This window comes from Sceloporus undulatus, chromosome 6 (assembly GCF_019175285.1).
Source record: "Sceloporus undulatus isolate JIND9_A2432 ecotype Alabama chromosome 6, SceUnd_v1.1, whole genome shotgun sequence".
Classification (NCBI taxonomy): Eukaryota; Metazoa; Chordata; class Lepidosauria; order Squamata; family Phrynosomatidae; genus Sceloporus; species Sceloporus undulatus.
Genome location: NC_056527.1, coordinates 164,083,460 through 164,102,281, shown reverse-complemented (window position 1 = coordinate 164,102,281; position 18,822 = coordinate 164,083,460). Strand labels below are relative to the sequence as shown.

The 18,822-nt window shown below is 41.4% G+C and overlaps 1 protein-coding gene across 1 annotated transcript in view; it reads left to right on the top strand.

Moving 5' to 3' along the window:
• Positions 1-18,822, top strand: part of AGBL1 (AGBL carboxypeptidase 1) — a 308,675-nt gene that overhangs the window by 157,461 nt on the left and 132,392 nt on the right. The window contains exons 19-21 of the mRNA XM_042471034.1: positions 4,001-4,130; positions 10,451-10,582; positions 15,845-16,021. Coding sequence (XP_042326968.1) covers positions 4,001-4,130; positions 10,451-10,582; positions 15,845-16,021 — 439 coding nt within the window. The remainder of the gene's footprint in view (positions 1-4,000; positions 4,131-10,450; positions 10,583-15,844; positions 16,022-18,822) is intronic.

Here is an 18,822-nt window from a genome sequence, read left to right as displayed (position 1 = left end):
TGGCACAATTGATCAGCTTCCCAGTGACAACTGCCGTCTTGGGGGTAACCCAATAAAACTCATGTATTCCTTTCAAGGAGTAAGTAAGAAAATCCTGGTAGCTTTCACATTTATTCTGGTTACAGGTTGCAGCTTGAAACAGGGACATTTAAAAGGGTGTGAGTGAATGAGTGTGGATTGGGACATCCTCTACTCCTGACATTAATCCCACCTACTAACTGGCTGAATCAGTGATACTAGCCAGTTGCACCAGCACCATGGCGGCTGATAGGTTGCCTCCATTTTAAGTTTCTTTTAGACATAAGACCTGTAGGTTCCTTCCAGGTCTCTTGGGACTTTATCACATCCATCTTTTGGCCCGTTACGGGTATGGAAAGAGGATGCTCATGTGTGAGTGCATGCATGCGACCGCCCCAAAATGGATTTTACCGCACATCAAAGTGTCCCCCCAAAAGCCCCGTTCCATTCTGTTGAGGAAATCTATCCCCGTTCAGTGCTTAGGTGCGTGAAATGTTCTGGTTGGAAGTCTTCCGGCCAAGCAAAATGGCACCTGTCAGCACTGAACGGGGATGGATTGCTGCAATGGAATGGAACGGGGGCTTTTGGGGGATGCTTTGCCGTGCAGTAAAATCCGTTTTTGGATGATCCCGCACACACACCAGCGTCCTCTTTCTGTACCTGTAACAGGCCAAAAAACGGGTGCGATAAAGTACTAGGTTCCCAGAAGCTATCTAGGGATACCAGGCACTGATGCTAACTGTGCCTGGCACATACTTTAAAAACAACTTCTTTATAAGAATCAGTTAGCCATAGGAATGTGGTGCAATCATTTCATAGAAGAAACAGAATGGCAACACCCTTATTTTTTTTTAAATTCTTCTTCTGAGAATTCAGTCAAGAAATTTCATAACCCATGTGCATATGCACACACACACTAACACACACACACAGAGACTCACACACAAAGTGAGTTCTCATTCCATTTTTCCTTGGCATGAGCCATTTAGCTTCACGTTGCATTGATGCTGCCCCCATGCTGCTCCAAAGGCATCCCAGTGTGTGCTTGCATCTCTTTGCCATCTCTCGGTATTCTTGCCCAGTGCCGCTGCTGCTTCTCCACTCTTATTAGGATGCGCAGTGAATTGCAAAGCTGCTCTCCAGCTATCAAACACAATATGTCCCTTTAGATTTTTATAGCTAGCTGTGCCCCAGGTGCTATTATTATCGGTCCTAACATCACTCACTCTGTATGATGGGTCCTGTCTTTCTAGTTATCTGTAATGGGCAGAAGATTTGGGAATCATTTTTATCTCCCAGCTGCAGCAGCATTTTCTCCCTAAGAAGTGACTCACGACTCCCTCCTGCTCCCTTTGTCTCGGACTCTCTGGTGTGCGCTCGCTTCCCGTTTGCATTATGCCTTCTGTTTTTGGTCTCTTTATCTGTCTCTGCATCTGAATTTGTCTTTGTTTTTTCTTCTCTTCTCTTTTCCATTTAGCACGTCTTCTGCTGAATCTTTCTCTCTTCCTTTTGTGAAGCCATTTCCTTTACCTAGCAGGCACAGTCCCACACTCAATTTTTGGTGTTAATTTGGGCGGATCCACCTAATAGTAGTCAGTACTGCCCCATGCATCTGCAAAAGGGAGATATCAGCAGGGGGATCCCACAGTGAGAAAAATCTGTTTTACAAAAGGCAACCCTGGAGATTACTACACACAGCTTTTAAACCCTGATTACAGCTGGGGAGGGGAAAAGACTTTGGTGACACTCATTGCATGACGCTGCTTCTGATCCATAGCTGCTTAGTCCCTTAAGTGTGGTTAGGGTGCCCTTTTTCATTGATGGGGGAAACCCATCTATGAGCTCCAAATCACACTGGTTTCCTTCCAGGTGTAAATATTGCTGCCAGGACAGTTGTCGTATTGATAATCATGAGATATTCCCTTCTCTCCCTCTGTCTCCAAGCCTTTATTTTAATATTTCTATTTTTTAAACTTCAGTCGCAGTAGCAGAGCTCCAGAATTGTTAGAAAAGTTAACATAAAAATAATTATTATTATTTCTGGGATTAGCACCTGTATCAAAGATGAGAATCACTCTTCAGACATAAATGCATCAAACATTTTTTTCAGATATAGCTATAGATGCATCAAAGGGTGCCGCAGCATAGCAAGCATTCATACATTGAAAGGCTTTCTTGTACATGTACATAGTTTTAGTAGAGAGATCTTGTAGCACCTTTGAGACTAATGGAAAGAAAGAAGTTGGCAGCATGAGGTTTTGTATACTAAAGTCTACTTCTTCAGATGCATTCTGACTAATGAGGCTATATCTTTGAAAGTTTCAGTAGGTTTTTGAAGTGTGAAACGCTTTGCAGAATTCTACTAAGTCTTTTGGTCTGAATGTGTAAACTGTATTTGTAAATGCTCAACTGCAGAAATTTGGGGGCTGGAGAAAAAAATTCATGGGGTGGGGAGAAGAATTCTTATTTGGTGGAGCAGTGCCATCATTTGCCTCTCTTGCAAACATGGTAGCATTCATAGGGAATTTGTACTCAGCTAAGCTGAGTCTGGATGGATTAATCTGCCAGTTTTGCTTTTTCCCATATGAATCTCCTGTTCCTCATATAAAATTGATAAAGATAACTGAAATTTGAAAGGTTATGATTATTTTTTAAATGCTGAATCACGTGAAGTTTCCATCCATTCCTACAGACTCCTCCTGTTCTTTTCCTCTCCAGCAGCTGCTCTTTAAGAACAAACCACTTCTGCACTTAGTTGCTTGGTTTAATTATTGTGGTTAATGACCATCAATGCACCTTCTTTTCATTAAAGACCTCACAAAATTACAATGCCCAAAATTTCAGAGCCTTCAGCCAATGCAGTTAAACTGGTGTCAACCTGGACTATTTCTGCAGTCCAGATGCATCCCATGATGGTTAAATCTCTCACAAAACTAGAGATCCTGAAATCCCATAGCATTGGGCATCTGAAACTGCTGACTGCAGCATGTTGTTGACCATTGTTGCTGCGAAGCAGGTAAAGGGCAAATCCAGAGCCAGAATACTCTGGAGACCCCCTGGAGTATTCAAGAAGGTGTAAGTGACCCCAAGGACAGGAGGGATGCTCAGAGCTCCCACTCCATCAGCTCCTTCAATCTCCAAGGCAGGCATCTCTTCACCAAGTGAAACCAAATGGCTCTGCAAAGGTGAAGCCTGGAAGGGTCAATATGAAGTTGAAGGCTTTCATGGCTAGCATCCGTACTTTTTAATGAGTTGTTTGGGCTATGAAGCTGTGTTCTAGAAGAATTTATTCCTTACGTTTTAACAGCAGCTGTGGCTGGCATCATCTATGAGAATGCTGGCATGGAAGAGAGTCAGGTATCTATACTGTTGGTTGCAAGGACACGATTTGCATTCTCTGAAGATGCCAGACACAGCTGCTGGCAAAACATCAGGAATAAACTCTTCTAGAACACAGCCTCATAGCCTGAAAAAACCCACAAAAACCTTGGAAGGGTCCCCATTTTTTGGGACTTCTCCAGGGAGCCAACCACCTCAATCTGCCCTTGATCTCAGGGAACACATACTGTTCCTCTCTCCCCGATAGTCATGCTAGTACTGATACAAACTTATTAAAATGGCATTCATGTGTTGCATCTCTTTCGTACAAATGTAAACAAACTATTTTAAAGTAAAAAAAGTGTTTCCCGTCCTTTTTGTATTGCTCTTGTAAAATAAGACTACCCCTAATATTGTTAAGTCCAACTGCACAGGCCTCAGCAAGCAAAGCAAGTGATAATGAATACAGTGCAGAAATGAATCCTCTAAACTAAATAACTCTGGAGATTTGATTTCATTCAATCTCATCTAAAGTGAAAGTGCAAAGGAATAAAGAATAGCATGACAAGCCAAGCCAGCCCTGCTTTCACACCTTCTCTGAGGATTATTCATTTGCAACGTTCAGTCGTTTTTCATTGTAAATTTTCTTCTTCTTTGGTTCCAGCCAGCGTTGCTCCTTAAGTGGGGATGACTTGAACAGGCAGTGGCTGAATCCTCATCCTTCATGCCAACCTACCATTTACCACACCAAAGGTCTGCTTTACTACCTCAGCAGCCAAGACCGGTCTCCAGTGGTGAGTTTTTGCCATTGGTACTTTTGCCTTCATCCAGTTATCCTTCCCTATTGTTTTCTGCTGCCACAAAATCTTGCTCTTGAGGAAAAGAGAGGGAATGGTGAGATCAAGTCATAAGCTCTGTAATCTTTTTCTAGAAGTACCTATAGTGGGCTCTGATCTGAATCCTGGTGGATAGTCCCAGCCAAGAGTAGACCCACTGAATCAACTGTTGAATGGTCAGTCATGTAGGTGAATCTCCTTGATTCAATGAGTTTCCTTCAGGACCTATCCAAACATGGCAGAAAAGCAAGATTTCTTGCAATGGATTCATTGCTGCTTGCATTCAGGTCATTTCCGACTTATTGGAAACCCTAAGGTGAACCTATCAGGGTGTTTTCTTGGCAAGATTTGTTCAGAGGTGGTTTGGCTTTGCCTTCCTCTGAGGCTGTGAGAGCATGATTTGCCCATGGTTACCCAATGGCTTTTCATGGCTAAGCAGGGGTTATACCCTGTTCCCCAGAGTCATAGTCCAATGCTCAAACAACTACACCAGTCTGGTTTTGACCCATTGGGACTCCCTGGAAAGAAGTTTTCATTTCACATCTCTCCAACCAACAAGGAGGGGAGGTAGGATGAAAGAAGCTGGGTAGGCAATATGACCAATAAACATGCAGTTTTCATGCCGCTATAGACAATTGGCCAATCATAGTTCTCTTCTGTGTCTTTGTTCACTTTTGGGTCTGGAAACGTGGATGGTTATGCCTTCTCTTTTTTAAAAAATGTAAAGCATTCCAAGGGCCTCACTGTTGTAGAATGAAGGGTTTGTGCCATCCTTCCTATCCAGAGGAATGCCCCTTATGCAAAACTAGAGATGCACATTTCCAAAACAAGTTGGGATGCTGCAATGTATCCTAGAGTTTAAAAAAGGCCTTTAGATGGGAATGACATGTTTTGTTTTGTTTTTGTTCCAAAAATTGCCTTTGGATGCTCCATAATGGTTGCATCATGTGGAAGTTTTGGGTTGCTGTATGTGTGTGTGTGTGTGTGTATGACAACTCTAGCAACAAGTAGACCATCTAACAGGAACATTTCTTCCATTGGTTTTCACCCTTAATTAAGATTAACAGTAGGATTTAGACCACTATGAGTAGCTTTTACCACAATGTTGGTTTAGACAAATCCAATATTGGGGTGAAATTTGTGGGATTCTCTAGACAGGATCCAACAACCCAAGTTAGTTGCGATTAATAATGGAGAGGTACGTTTCAAACCATCTGCATTCAGAAATCCTCTGGCTACACATAATGAGCAGAGTCCAAGCTCCCTCTGAATTTCACCATGCTCAGAACCAGGTATCTGCTTTGCCAGCTTTCTTCTTTCCTCCCTTTCCCACTACAACATGACACACATTTGTCACTTCCATGAGAACTACTAGACACAAATGCTCTTGGTTCCATGAGAACTAGACTCTTGTAAATTGATATAATGCTGACCTATTTGTTTCTTCACCACTCAGAGACCACAAGGATCTCGAGCTAAATCTCTTTGCCTGGAGCCCACCACAAGCAGTAGTTAAATTTGCATTAGACTTGGCTATTGATTCCTTTGTTTCACTCTTTCTTGGCGTTCAGAACATGACAGGCTGTAGGAGACCTGATTTTCCCCTGCCTTTGAAGGCTTCATTGATTTTAGTCAGTACACACTTTGGAAGAAAGCCTCTTCTTTTCTAAGAGCCCATGGAGTGAAATTCACTGATAACGAAATGATTTCAGTGAAGTACTTTTAGCCTTGTTTGCCCCAGTAGTATGTGAGCAGCATTTGCTTTCCCTCAAAGATAGAATGGCAGTTTAAAGGAGGAAAGGCAAAGAAGTGGAACTGGGGAACCCAACCCTTCCTGAAATGTTGGGCAGCTGTAACTGGGAATTGCATGCCCCACGGAACAAAAGAGTATGGGCGCAAAATTTATTGATATTTGCTGTGAACCGCCCTGATCTATGGAAGGGCGGTATAAAAATAATAAATTTATTATTATTATTTATTAAAATGTCTGGGCTGGCATTCATAGGAGAAAAGAATATCATCTGTGAGCTGGACATGGGTATATAGTTTGTTATGGTCTCCTGGTGAGAACTGATCTAAGGCATTTTGCTTTATGGAGAAGATGTCAACTCCTATCACATTCCACACACAAAAGCTGTACAGATTGCAATTTGAATCTTTCCTAGCTAAGGCCTTGAGGCCAGAATAATATGGGAGCAGCCCAGAGTATTTTGGCACTGGGGCTACCCTGATGTCCCTCTGTCAAATTGAGGCTGCCATGCTTTGGTCACATCACAAGAAGGCACAACTCATTGGAAAAGACAATAGGAAAAGTGGAGGGTAATAGACCAGATGGATGGTCATGGGCCTGAATTTGCAGGATTTAAGCAGAGCAGTGGAGGATAGGGGCTCTTGGAGATGTTTCATCCATAGGGTCATCATGAGTTAGAGTAAACTCTAGAGCAGTTAACAACAACAACAAAGCAGACAAACAGCCTGCCACAGAAACCTTATGAGCCTTATGGGACCTAACAAGGCCAGTGTTTCACTCATACATTCTTTGAGAGTTCATGGTCACCTCCATATAGTGCTAAGAGATTCTGCAAGAGCTAGGTGCAGAACTTATTAATATACTAAAAGCTGTGGAAGAGAATAGCTTAGTGGGAAGTATTTTGAATAGTGCCCTTTCACCATTCCCACCCATAAAGCTATTTTTAAATATCTTCTGTGGAACTAGGGACGTGAAAATCCCTTTCTTTTCTTTTCTTTCAGTGACATATTTATATCTTGCCCTCTCTCCAGAGATCTAGGGTGGCCTATGATAAAACCAGTCTGACAGATTTAAAACTGTGTGAATCATAAAAAATGATTTTAAAAGGCTAAAAACTTATTAAGTAACTTAGCAAGTTAAGAAGACAGATTAAATGAGTTCAAATAGATTACAATGATTTTCATTTTCTCCACTGAACGACTTCTATTGATCCAGCCAACTGAGCCTACAAAAAATCAGAGGATGACACGAAGCATAATTACCTTACAGGCATTAAAACCACAAACATGTGTTTCACAGAATCGCATCCATCCAAGTTATGAATCAGACTGTGGACTCACTCTTTCTTTCTTTCTTTCTTTCTTTCTTTCTTTCTTTCTTTCCTCCTTTCCTTCCTTCCTGGTACACTTTGAGGCACACTTTTTTTGGATATGTGTGTGTGTGTGTGTGTGTGTGTGTGAATGCATTTTAAAAACATTTTAATTGTATGCATTTTAATGCTTCCCCCATGCATTAAAGTGGATTTTTGTAAATTTTATCAAATGTACACATGCATCTGGGTGTTTTTCAGAATAAACGAAACAATAATTGAATGCACGAAGTGTCCTCCATGTGATGAAAAAGACATTATTTTGTTAACTGTTTAGGAGGTGATGAATTAGATTGACACCCCCGCACACCCCAAGTTGGTTAATGCAAAATTATTTTCTAGCACCACTTGTAATGTCCTTGTTCTCACACTCCACAGAGCAACGCTGAAAGCTTTTCTTTGCCTGCCATGCATTAAACCAGTGATAAGATTTTACTTATTTTAAAATCTTGAAAGGAAGGGTGAGCATTGTGCAGCCCTCCAGATGTTGTTGAAAATGCAACTCCCAGTAGTGCCAGGCAACATTGCCTGCCTTCTTTGCCCCGGAGTCTGGAAGAGGCTGGGAACCCGAAGAATTGTAATTAACAAGTATGCACCAGGGATAAACAGATCTGTTTGCTTTGTTTCTGGTGATGTTTGCATTTTTTCCCCAGGCATACATTCATTCTGTTTCTGCCCCAGATTGTGAATTCAGAAGAATGTTCTGTGACATCGTTCACCTCATAATCTGATAAAACTTGCCTAAGCAAATGGGGTATCATCTCTCCAAAAGCCAATAACTGCCCTGTTGTTTAGGATTCATCTGTGATAATGTCTTGGATGGAAAAATTAGAAACCAGGGAGGCTTAAGCTGTCCTCTGGTTAGGCTTCCTGGTGCTTCCTTCATATGATAAGTTGTATTTTAGATGAATAATGTATAATCCTTTCAGTTGTTTACAGTGCAGTCAATTGACAAGTAATGGCTATGAAAGGCCCTTTGGTATTCTAAGAGGGAAGGGGGAAATATTCCATTCCATACCTGTAGTTAAACCAAAGTAGCTGAGTACTGTACTTAGATGAAATCCTAGAACCAAGAAAAGCTCATTCCTCTTTGCTTCCACTTTTTAAACAATAAACTACTTGGTTCAAATGCGATTATTACTTATTAACTGACCACATTGCAGAGGCCTACTTAACAATCTCTGGGTGAGTGATGGTACCAGAAAATACATGCATGGCTCATAGGAATGGATTCAAAGGCTTAGTCAATGGTCTGTTTTCATTGACTGTGTTGTCTACTCTTCAGTTTCTAGCTGAAGCGTATGGCAGCAGCGTCAGACATCAGTCCCATTGCTGATTTTTCCCAGATAGTATGCACCTTTTTCTTGGTGGACATCAGTTCAGAGATAAAATCTATAAAATCCATGCTCAAAATTTAGAGATTTCCCAATGCCGTAATGAAGATGTGTCAGAGTTATGGAGCGCTGATGAGTATTGACTTCCCATCTAAGCAAACTGGACAATGGATTGCTCTTCAAAAGCCCGAGTCAATATTTTCCTCTTCCGTCAATAAACCCTGATTTTTCACTCTGATTAGAGCCAATAACTGCTTATTAAGGCAATCTAAATCTGGCCTAAGTGAAGGAAAACAACAGCCCCCCTATGCTTATAATAACACCAGCCAAGCAAATGGATTAGACAGACAGATGAGATGGGAAGGAATACAACTATTTTCCATGACGGCAGGTCATGTACCCTTCTCTGCTTCACCGAGGTGTACACAATGTACACAGTGTGCAAGAACAGTCCCCATAATTGCATGCTTATGCATTCCTTCAAATTGCGTGGTATAAGCTTTCAATTTAAAGAAAAACCAAATGGTGCTTAATCGCTCTGTAAAGTGCAGGTTTTGGTTCTCATAAGGATAACAGGAAAAAAGTTTGGAAGTGAAAAGAAGCAGATAAATTGCCCTGTTATTTCTCAGTAGATTATCCAGAACTTGTCCTCGGAGGCTATGTACACTCATCAGAACTAAACTAGTTTCTTCTTCTTACGGATTCTGGGAACTGTAATTATTTTAGGGGTCTCTAATGGAGACTTCTGAGAACCATAATCAAACCTGCAAATTCTTGGAACAATTTGGGAGACGCCAGGGCAGTTGAAGTGAGAAAAACCTGATGTAATGCCTATAATTCGTTGGTTACTCTGCACTATAGTAGATTACCTGAATTACAGTGGGGCCTTGGGATCCACTGGGGTTTGATTCCAGGATCCCACATAGATACCAAAATCCATAGAAGCTCAAGTCCCATTATACACAGTGGGGTAGTAAAACAATGTCCATTATATAAAATGGCAAAATCAAGGTTTGCTTTTGGGAAGAAAAATGGGATTATTTTCAAGCCAAAGATATTTGAATATGTGGATGCAGAATCCACTGATATGGAAATCCAACTGTAATTGTTTATGGTGAGTCAACACATGGGTCTGCTCTAGTTGAGAGCCATCATGATGTAATGCTTTGAGCACTGGCCTGGATCTCTGGCAGGCCAGGGTTTGCATTACCATTGTTCCATGGTATCATATGTCTTGAAAGTAACTACAGTCCACTACGTTCAATGTTATTGCAATCACAGCTGATAGTGGAAGATCATCACTGATAAAGAGAGAGCTTGGAAACCTCTGCCACTCTGTTGGGCAAATTATTCACATTTACAGTCCTACATTGTGGGCCAAATCCAGATGCAACAGTGTCCAGTTGTGCGGCTGCATGGGACTGGAACACAAGGGGAAGGGTGCAGTACAATTTATTTCTGCTTCATTATATTAGGTCCTTGAGTGTCTTAGGCCACATATTTTTAAGCTCTGGTCCTCTATTTAACAACCAATTTAGTGGGTGTACCCTTATAGTGATTAACAAATAGGATTCAGGCCTAAATGACATTATCTGTTCCATATTAACATCCTGCAATATAATCAGTTCTTTTAATCTTCCTATATGGTTAACTAGAGATACTTCAGCCTAGGTGACCAGATAAGTGACTGTTTCTGGAGTTTTGGTAGATTCTTCTCTTGGACAGCAAATAGTAAGACAGCAAATAGACAGCAAAGAAGACAAGTTTCTTAACCATCTTATGTGAGACAGAAGTATTTAGCAGCCTCCTTTTCTTTCATCCCTAGGTGTTTTGTGACTACCATGGCCATTCCCAGAGGAAGAATGTGTTCCTATATGGATGCAGCATAAAAGAGACCTTATGGCAAGCAGGGCGCACAGTTGACACCACTGTTGTCACCGAGGATGTTGGATATAGGGTAAGCCATGCTTTCTATAGTACAAACTATATTTCTCCCAAGATACTCCTTATAAGATTGTCGTCTACATCCATGGTTTAAACCTTGAGTAATTTCCCTCCAGACTGAATTCAGATGATGAGTACCAAAAGAAATGGAGCCAAAGCAGACCAGTGAGAAACACAGCAGGGGCTTCACTTTTCCCCCTCTGTTTTCAATTTACTTCAGTTGCCTCAAACTGAATGCAAAGTACTAGTAGTATTTATTATTACAGTAGTCCCTAGGTCCCCACCCGTGGATATCAAAATCCATGGATGCTCAAGTCCCTTTCAAGACAATGACATAGTAAAATGGTGTGCCTTATAGAAAATGACAAAATAAAGGATTGCATTTTGGCATTTATATAGTTTTTTATATTTTCAAGCTGTGGATGGATGAATCTGTGGATAAAGAATCCGTGGCAATGGTGAGCCAACTATACATAGATCCATCAATACAAACTATCTATAGACCCATCAGTACAATCAAACAGCAAACAAAAACATGTACAGTATCAAACAGGATACCATTTAACATCCCGTAATCACAAACTGACATATACTGCCAATAAAATTGACATACACTGAGTTCAGTGTGCAAAAATGGTTTGCACTCAACTGAGTTGCAATGCATTTTAATATGATGGATAAAACTATTTCATATGCATATGTTTGGATGTACTGTGTACTTATGCACTGAGTGAGAAGGCATAGTGGCTGCATGTCCCATCATTCAAGTGTTTCCTTAATTAATCTTATCAGAACATCCAGTAAAAGCTAAATGGTTTTCATGAAGAAGAATCTTGAATGGCCTTAAGTCTGATCTCTCTTTTCCCCAAGAGGTACTATGAGACTGAGTGGGGAAAAGCTTGCTGTCAGAGGTTTTTTTGGGGAATTTTATTGCAGCTTAACTTTGGTAAGCCAGGAAGAGTAAGCAAGTATATAGAGAGTATCAAAAGACTGCCTTCTAGCAATTGAATTATGCCTTGAATCTACAATAGATGAGCCAGAAGCAAACTTCTGTTGCAGACTGACAATGGCGGCTTTAGGATCACTGTCTGTGTTTTGTGCAACCTGTTTCTAATGGATGAGCTCTCATTGTCCTATAAGCAGCATTGCATTCCCTTTAGCCAAAGCATTGTGCGTTGTGTTGGATGTGAATGGGGGGGACCTATGGTCTTCCAGATGTTGGACTAAAACTCCTATCAATTGAAATCATTAGTAATGGTGATTGGGACCAATGGGAATTAATAGTCCAACAACATCTGGAAGGCCACTGTAGGTAGTATAAAGCATTGCAGTAAAAGCATATCTCCCCATTAAAACAGCCCTTCTTCAGTGCAGTGCTTGAAAAAGTTACTTTTTTTGAATGACAACTCTGAAATTACTGGGTTTTGTAGTCTGAAATTAACTTTTCTAGGACTTTTCTTTGCTGGATTACTAGATTCATTTGTTAGATCTTGGAAAGTCAGGACATTCTTATCCATAAATTATGTTCACCTTCTAGAGCAGCACACTATTTCCAGCTGTTTTGAGGACAGAGTTAGATGAAAATTGAATGCAATTGGCCCTGAAGTTTGAGAAGTATGGTTTCATTTAATTATACTTTGGAAAGGAGGAGATCATAGTGGCTTCATTGAATGGAAAGGGAGTGGGAGTTCTCCTCCCTAACAAACGTTTTGGCACATTGTTACAAATGGAACTGTTTGCTGTTTTTTTTTTTTTAAGTATACAATTAAAAGATAATTAATGTGAAAATAAACAGAGGGGAAAGAATCATTAGCTTGAGACCCAAGAAACACTGTTAGAACAAACAGAATATTAAATTCATATTTGCTAATGTTTATAAATGAGCACCACACTTCTTACGTTCCACTTACCTACCAGCGTTTGAATTTAATTAAAATAAAAATGTTGATTATAAAGACAATTTCTATTGTCTTAAGTAGATAAATGGGACTAGGGGATTTGCTTATAGCTTTTCATTTGGTTGTATTGGGCAAGGGCAAGATGAGGATGCTCAGACCTTCATGGAGGAGTCAGACTGGATGTGATTTGTGGAGACTGGTTATGAATTATGCAGCCATGTTTTTGTGTATCCATGTCCATCTGTTTCTCTCTCTATGTGTGAATGTCAACCAAGGGATACAGCCCATTGTGCTTTGGAAGCATAGTAGCACCAATACCAGCCCAAGACAAATCTAGTACCACCTAAAAGTCCAACATTTTCAAGATGGTTTTATTGCAACTTTAGGTTAACAAGCTAAATGTATATCTAAGCCTTTCTTTCTTTCTTTCTTTCTTTCTTTCTTTCTTTCTTTCTTTCAATACCTAGTTCCTAATTCTCCTTTTATCTTCAGAGGCTGAAGGTGATGGACAAGAGAAATAGTGAAGACTGAATAAGTAGAGAAAGGGCTGATTCACTCATCAGTGGGGCTCAATTTAGTTTTTCTGAGTTGTGAATGGACTACTGGAGTTAGTGTGTATATGTGTGTGTGTGGTTTGTTGCCTTATATCGTTGTCTTGTCCTTTTAGGTTGGTGTACTGTACCTTCTTTTCCACCCGCGACACCAGCTTGTAATTACTGGGGGTGTCTCATTGAGATCCTCTGGGAAGTAAATAAACATGGAACGGATATTTCACATGACTGAAGCAGCTCTGTCATCATCCATGTTGATCATCCTGTGTAGGCGTCAGCAGCAGAGCTCCCCAGGGCTACATTCCCCTTCTTCTTTGCTGAGCTCCAGAGACTGAGACCCAATACAGACTGGCACTTTATGCCAGCCTGTGGGTGGAGTGAGGATGCAGCGTCCGCACGCTGTGTGTCCTAACTCTGCCCCCAGGGTACCGTTTTGGTGCACACCAGTCCAAATTATGCAGCACCAAAGGGGCATCATAAATCCACACCTCCGTGGCTATGGCGCCCCTTGGAGGGTGCAAAAAGGAGCTGCTTTTTGTGGGTCCTTTTTGTGTTCTCCTGAGGACAGATCGAGGTCGTGGTATGAGGCTGCTGTGGCTCTGATCCAGCCAGTAAAGGGGCATCTTAGTAGCCCCTGAATAGCTATACAGAACCACTGGCTGCTGGATCCACTCTCAACCCAAGTCAGCAGAAGCCCTGCTTCCTTAGACTGTATGCTTCTGGAAAGCATACAGTTCCAAACAAACAAAAGCATCCACACTAACCTCCAAACAGTGCAGCCAAACAATCAATACTGACCCGCAAAACACAAGTTCGCCTTCTTATGCCTACTCAGTGACAGCTGCTGGGGAAATATTTCCCCAGAGGCCAAGGGAAGGCAATACAGAACATGAAGGAAGGAGTTTCTTTCATTTTAGGCTTGCTTGGAATACCAAAGCAAAAGGCTCTTCTCTTATTCTTTATTGCTTGAATGATTATTTATGTACTTTTGTGGTGGGTGGGTGAGTGGGTGTGAGAGAGCATACAAAGAAGTCAGTCAATGTAATTTTAATTTTAAAAATCACTCATTGCTCATTGCAAATTTTAAATGGCCATTGAGGCTCTGGGTCTGTTTCTCCTATGCAATGAATGATTATTCTTAGCATAAGTCAATATCATTAACCGCGTGGCCAGAAAAGACCACGAAGCATGAGAATCTACTGGCCAATGAGAATGAAACAGGAATGCTAACCTGCAGAAAACAGAAAAGTAGTAAGAGGGGAAAAATTCTGTTCAGTTTGATAACTATAGGTGGCATCATTTGCTCAGGTAAAAAAAGAAGGTGTGCTTGTGAAAGGTAAATGCTCCTCAAAGGAATCTTGTACCAGCTTTCTCCAGAAGTGTTGTTAGTGTATATAGTCTACTATTTCGGCATGTCTCTTTTAAAAAAATAAATAAAGATGTGTTAGGAGGAGACAATGGATCTTCACTTCCAATTTGTCTGAAAGTGAGAATAGCTAGTGTTATGAAGCTCCCTGTTAGGTATTCCCTTTCTCTGTTTTCCTTCTGCTATTAATTATAAATGAAGAAACCTGTCTTGTTTATTTTCTGTGATGGCTGCATTTTTAATCACAAGTTCTTCTCATGTTGTCTCCAGTAAGTATGCAAAATGTTGGAGTTGCCTCAACAAAATCCTTGCGCGTTTCCATTTTCTTTTCATAAGCATTAAAAGGGGTGACAATTGGACAGTTGGCACATGCACAGTATGTGGCCCTGGAAAACTTGTGGTGCAGCCTCAGGTCTGCTGATAGCCTCCATCATGGGAACATGTACTGACAAGTGGAGTAAAACAGATTATAAAATGGATGAAACATGCCTCTAGAGATCTCTAGGAGATACAGTTAGGGCTGCTGGACCTCAGGACTTGGGCCAGAGTCTCCAGTTTAGGAGGTTTGTCATTGCCTTCCCTGAGGATGAGAGCATATGACTTGTTCATAGTCACACAGTGGGTTTCATGGCTGAATTGATTGTTGAAGCCTGGTCTCCAAACTCATCGTCCAGCACTGAAACCACTATGCCATGCTGGCTCTCAAATATAATTTACTCAAAATACATGACTTTATGCTAACTTAGCTAGCATCTTCTTTTCCTCCCAGTTTGTAGTAGTGCCAGGGCTCACCCTCTGCTCTACTCTGCATCCACTATCTGGCTAAAAGCAAGCAAGCTAAGTTAAATGTTCCTTATGTCATCTCTCTAAGTAAGTGAGAAGAAGTAATTCTCTCATTTCCCCTTGATCTGGGAATATCCCTTTCAGATAAGATATCTGTCTTAATTTCCAAACAGGGAAATATGCCCCCCCCCGTGTATGTTTGAATGACAAACTGTCAGCAACTCTTGGTACTTAATGTGTTAAACATAATGATATTGCCAGGGGGAGCTCCCTACATCTCAGGTTTTGGTCCATGCACCTCAGCACCTGGGATGTTACCGAACTTGCAGTCTTAGGCACAATTCTCTGTCTTCTTTCCCTAAACTGAAAAAAGCTTAAAATTAAAAAAAATATATCTGGAAACAACAGTAACAACACTTCCAGTCTGGGGGAAATTGCAGTATGCAATGCTCATACTGAAGAGGTGAGAATGAGAAAGGGTCAGATCTTTAACCCTCCACTTGATGCTGCTGGGAAGCCCACAGATGAAGCACAAAATCAATAGTCTTGTCTGGGGCAAGGATACGTCTGAGGTGCTCTCAGCTCAGAGTGCATCCACACTGTGTTTGGTTTTGTTTTTTAAGAGCCAATGACTGGATTCTTTATGCTTTATGATGGTTTCCTTTTGTGTGTTGCAGACTCTGCCCAAGATCTTAGACAAAGTGGCTCCTGCCTTTCTCATGAGCAGCTGCAGCTTCCTGGTGGAGAAGTCACGGGATGCTACAGCGCGTGTCGTGGCTTGGCGAGAAATGGGGGTGCTGAGGAGTTACACCATGGAAAGCACCTACTGTGGCTGCAGCCATGGCCTATACAAGGTACGGTGATGCTTGCTTAGAAAACAGATTTTATTATTTTGTAGCTTATCCAAGCAGTATGGGCCTCATCCAGCCATAGATCTGGCTTCTCCAAGACCAAACAGCAAACAGCAAGACATCGTAGGAACCACCAAACTACTGCCTCTTTCACACTTCCAACTTCGCTGTTCTTTTGGCTGAAAGGTCCCTTTGTTGAATGGGCATTCCAAATATTTTGATATATAATATTGTGATATAAATATATCTTGGCGAGGGCCATTTGGCTCAGCTGTGTTCCCTATGCAGAGGCTTTCTATTTCAAGCTCTGAAAAATCTCAAGGCTTAAACTTTATTATTGGGAGCAATCACTGCAAATTCCAGGGCACTTCAGAGGTTGAAATTGGTACTGGTATCAAAGACTGAATTGGTATCACGATCCTTTTTACAGATACCATCTTTGATTGTTGATGGATAGTAGGTCTTCAAAGCTTCAGTGCTGTGGTAGAGGCAAAGAAAAGGGGCATGTTCATAGCAGAACATTTCTTTTGATAAGCTTCATAGGCTGCATCTGAAATAATTTGGTTTGACACCACTTCAACAGCCATGGCTCAATGAGATGCAATTCTGGAGATCCATCACATTGCACCATGGCTGTTAAAGTGGTGCCACAATGGATTATTTCTCCAGTGCAGATGCAGCCATAGGCCCGTTACATACGGGCTCTTGAGGCGCCCCCATCATGTGATAGGGGTTGGCCGGGGACCTAGCATCCACACCGGCCTCATCCCTATCACATGACGGGGGTGTAATAATGGCGGCGCCCTATACACACAGGTGCCGCCATTATTACGTGTCGGACGCATCGCAGGAAGAAGCGCCATTTTGGCGCTTTTTTTGCTCGGCACGGGAGCTGCGCGGTTTGGCTGCTGCGGCTCCCTCGTGGAGCAACCAGCAGCGCCAGCAGACCGCCACTTTTAGGCGGTCTGTAATGGGCCATAGTCACCCATTTATGTGAGGCACAAAGATCACAAAGGAGAAGGACAGGTTGTTTAACTGCAAGTGTGACTCATGGAGTGGTCAACCTGCCCTGCTTCTGCTATGATTCAAGTCCCTGTTTATTATCTGGTAGACTCTGAAACTGACGGTAGTAGTTTGATGGTCTTGTACATGAATAGTAAATGGGGACAGGATTACTACCAAGCTACTCCACTGTAGACTATTCCAGTGGGGTCCCTGCGCAAAACCCATTGATGACCACTCAGAGAACCATGGTTATAGGTAATCAACCTGTTTGTGTTGACTCTGTCTGATTTGGTAATTTATGTATTTATTAATATGTTTCCTTTCAGTCCAAACACCACAAAGGCTGTCTATGTAACAACATTTAAAATCAACTCTGCACAATAACAAACTCAACAACAGTTCAGCAGACAAACCACACAGATGACCTATGTCTGATTAGCTTCTTCTGAAAATAAATATTTGCTTTATTTTTTTAAAAAGGATTCAACCAAAGAAATGAAGAGTTTCCCCTCATTGTGTAGTAATCAAGCTGCATCCCTCCCACACATTCCTAAGAAGCCCAGAATGCAGGAGGAAATGTGCAAGGCATCCACTTCATTCACATCTCATGTTTCTCTTGCGATGCATTCATTACAGGGGAGAAAATAGAGAACCTGATAATTATTTGCGGTTTATGGCATGCATCTCCTTATTCGCAATCATGCCTAGTATGGCACTCAGATTGTCATTAATGGGGTAGATGTGGAAAAGTATTCAAGCTGACACCGTCAAATATATACTCATGTAAATTTCAGTCTTATAACTTTCTAGCACAGAATACAATTGGCGTAGTGTCAAAGTTTTCAAGGGTACATACTATCAATACAATGGCAGGGAGGGCTTGAACTATTTCATGTCTCTTGCATGCGTGCATGTGGTCATCCCTGTTTGCTAGTTTTGAGACCCATTGCAAAAATGATTCTTTTTCCTTGGCAAACTGAGCAATATGGGATCATGTGGTCAATATGATAGTGTTGCCGCACCACGGAGACAAACAGATTTGTGTGCTAGTGTAACTAAAGACAAGCAAAGTACTTACACTGCCCTTACTGTGAATGGATGGAGGAAGAGCAAATGTCCCAGTGGGTTGGGGAGGTGGCTTTATGGTTGACACAAAGTCCAGACAATTGGCACCAGGCACACACTTGCCTTGCAAAGAGGTAGACTGGAAGATACTTTTGTCGCACTGGAAGGAAAACTGGGTTGACACTCGCTTTCCACACTGCATTTTCCTTCTTTCTCCTTGTGAGTACTTTTACTTCCCTTCTTTTCCGCTCCATCCAAAACACGAGACAAAATGGAAGGATATATGGGGTTCACAAAATTCTGTGTCACGGTTTGGCTCAGCTCTCGGTATGTTTCTGTTGCATCAAAGTTACAGACAGAAGACTTGGAATGTCCTGAAGCTTTCTGATTTTTACAGCAGAAATTCACCAAGTGGTCTTTCCCCCACAATATATAATATAAAAACAATTGACAGCTATCTGCTCTCTAATGATACTATAAATTCTTTTGCCTGAGATGTGTTACATGGTTAAGGCCAAGTCTTGGAAAAGACTTGTTCTTTTGAAGACCTGCCTAGGACTCTTGGGCAAAGAAAGCAGGGATCAGGGCCAAATTATAAATGTTTTGTTAGTTATACTAACAAGGAACACTTGTAATTTAATCAGAACCAAATCTCCAACCTCCAGAAGGTCAAACATTACTCCTTGCAAACATATTCTTTTCATTCTTCTGATTAAATTCCAGGGCTTCAACTA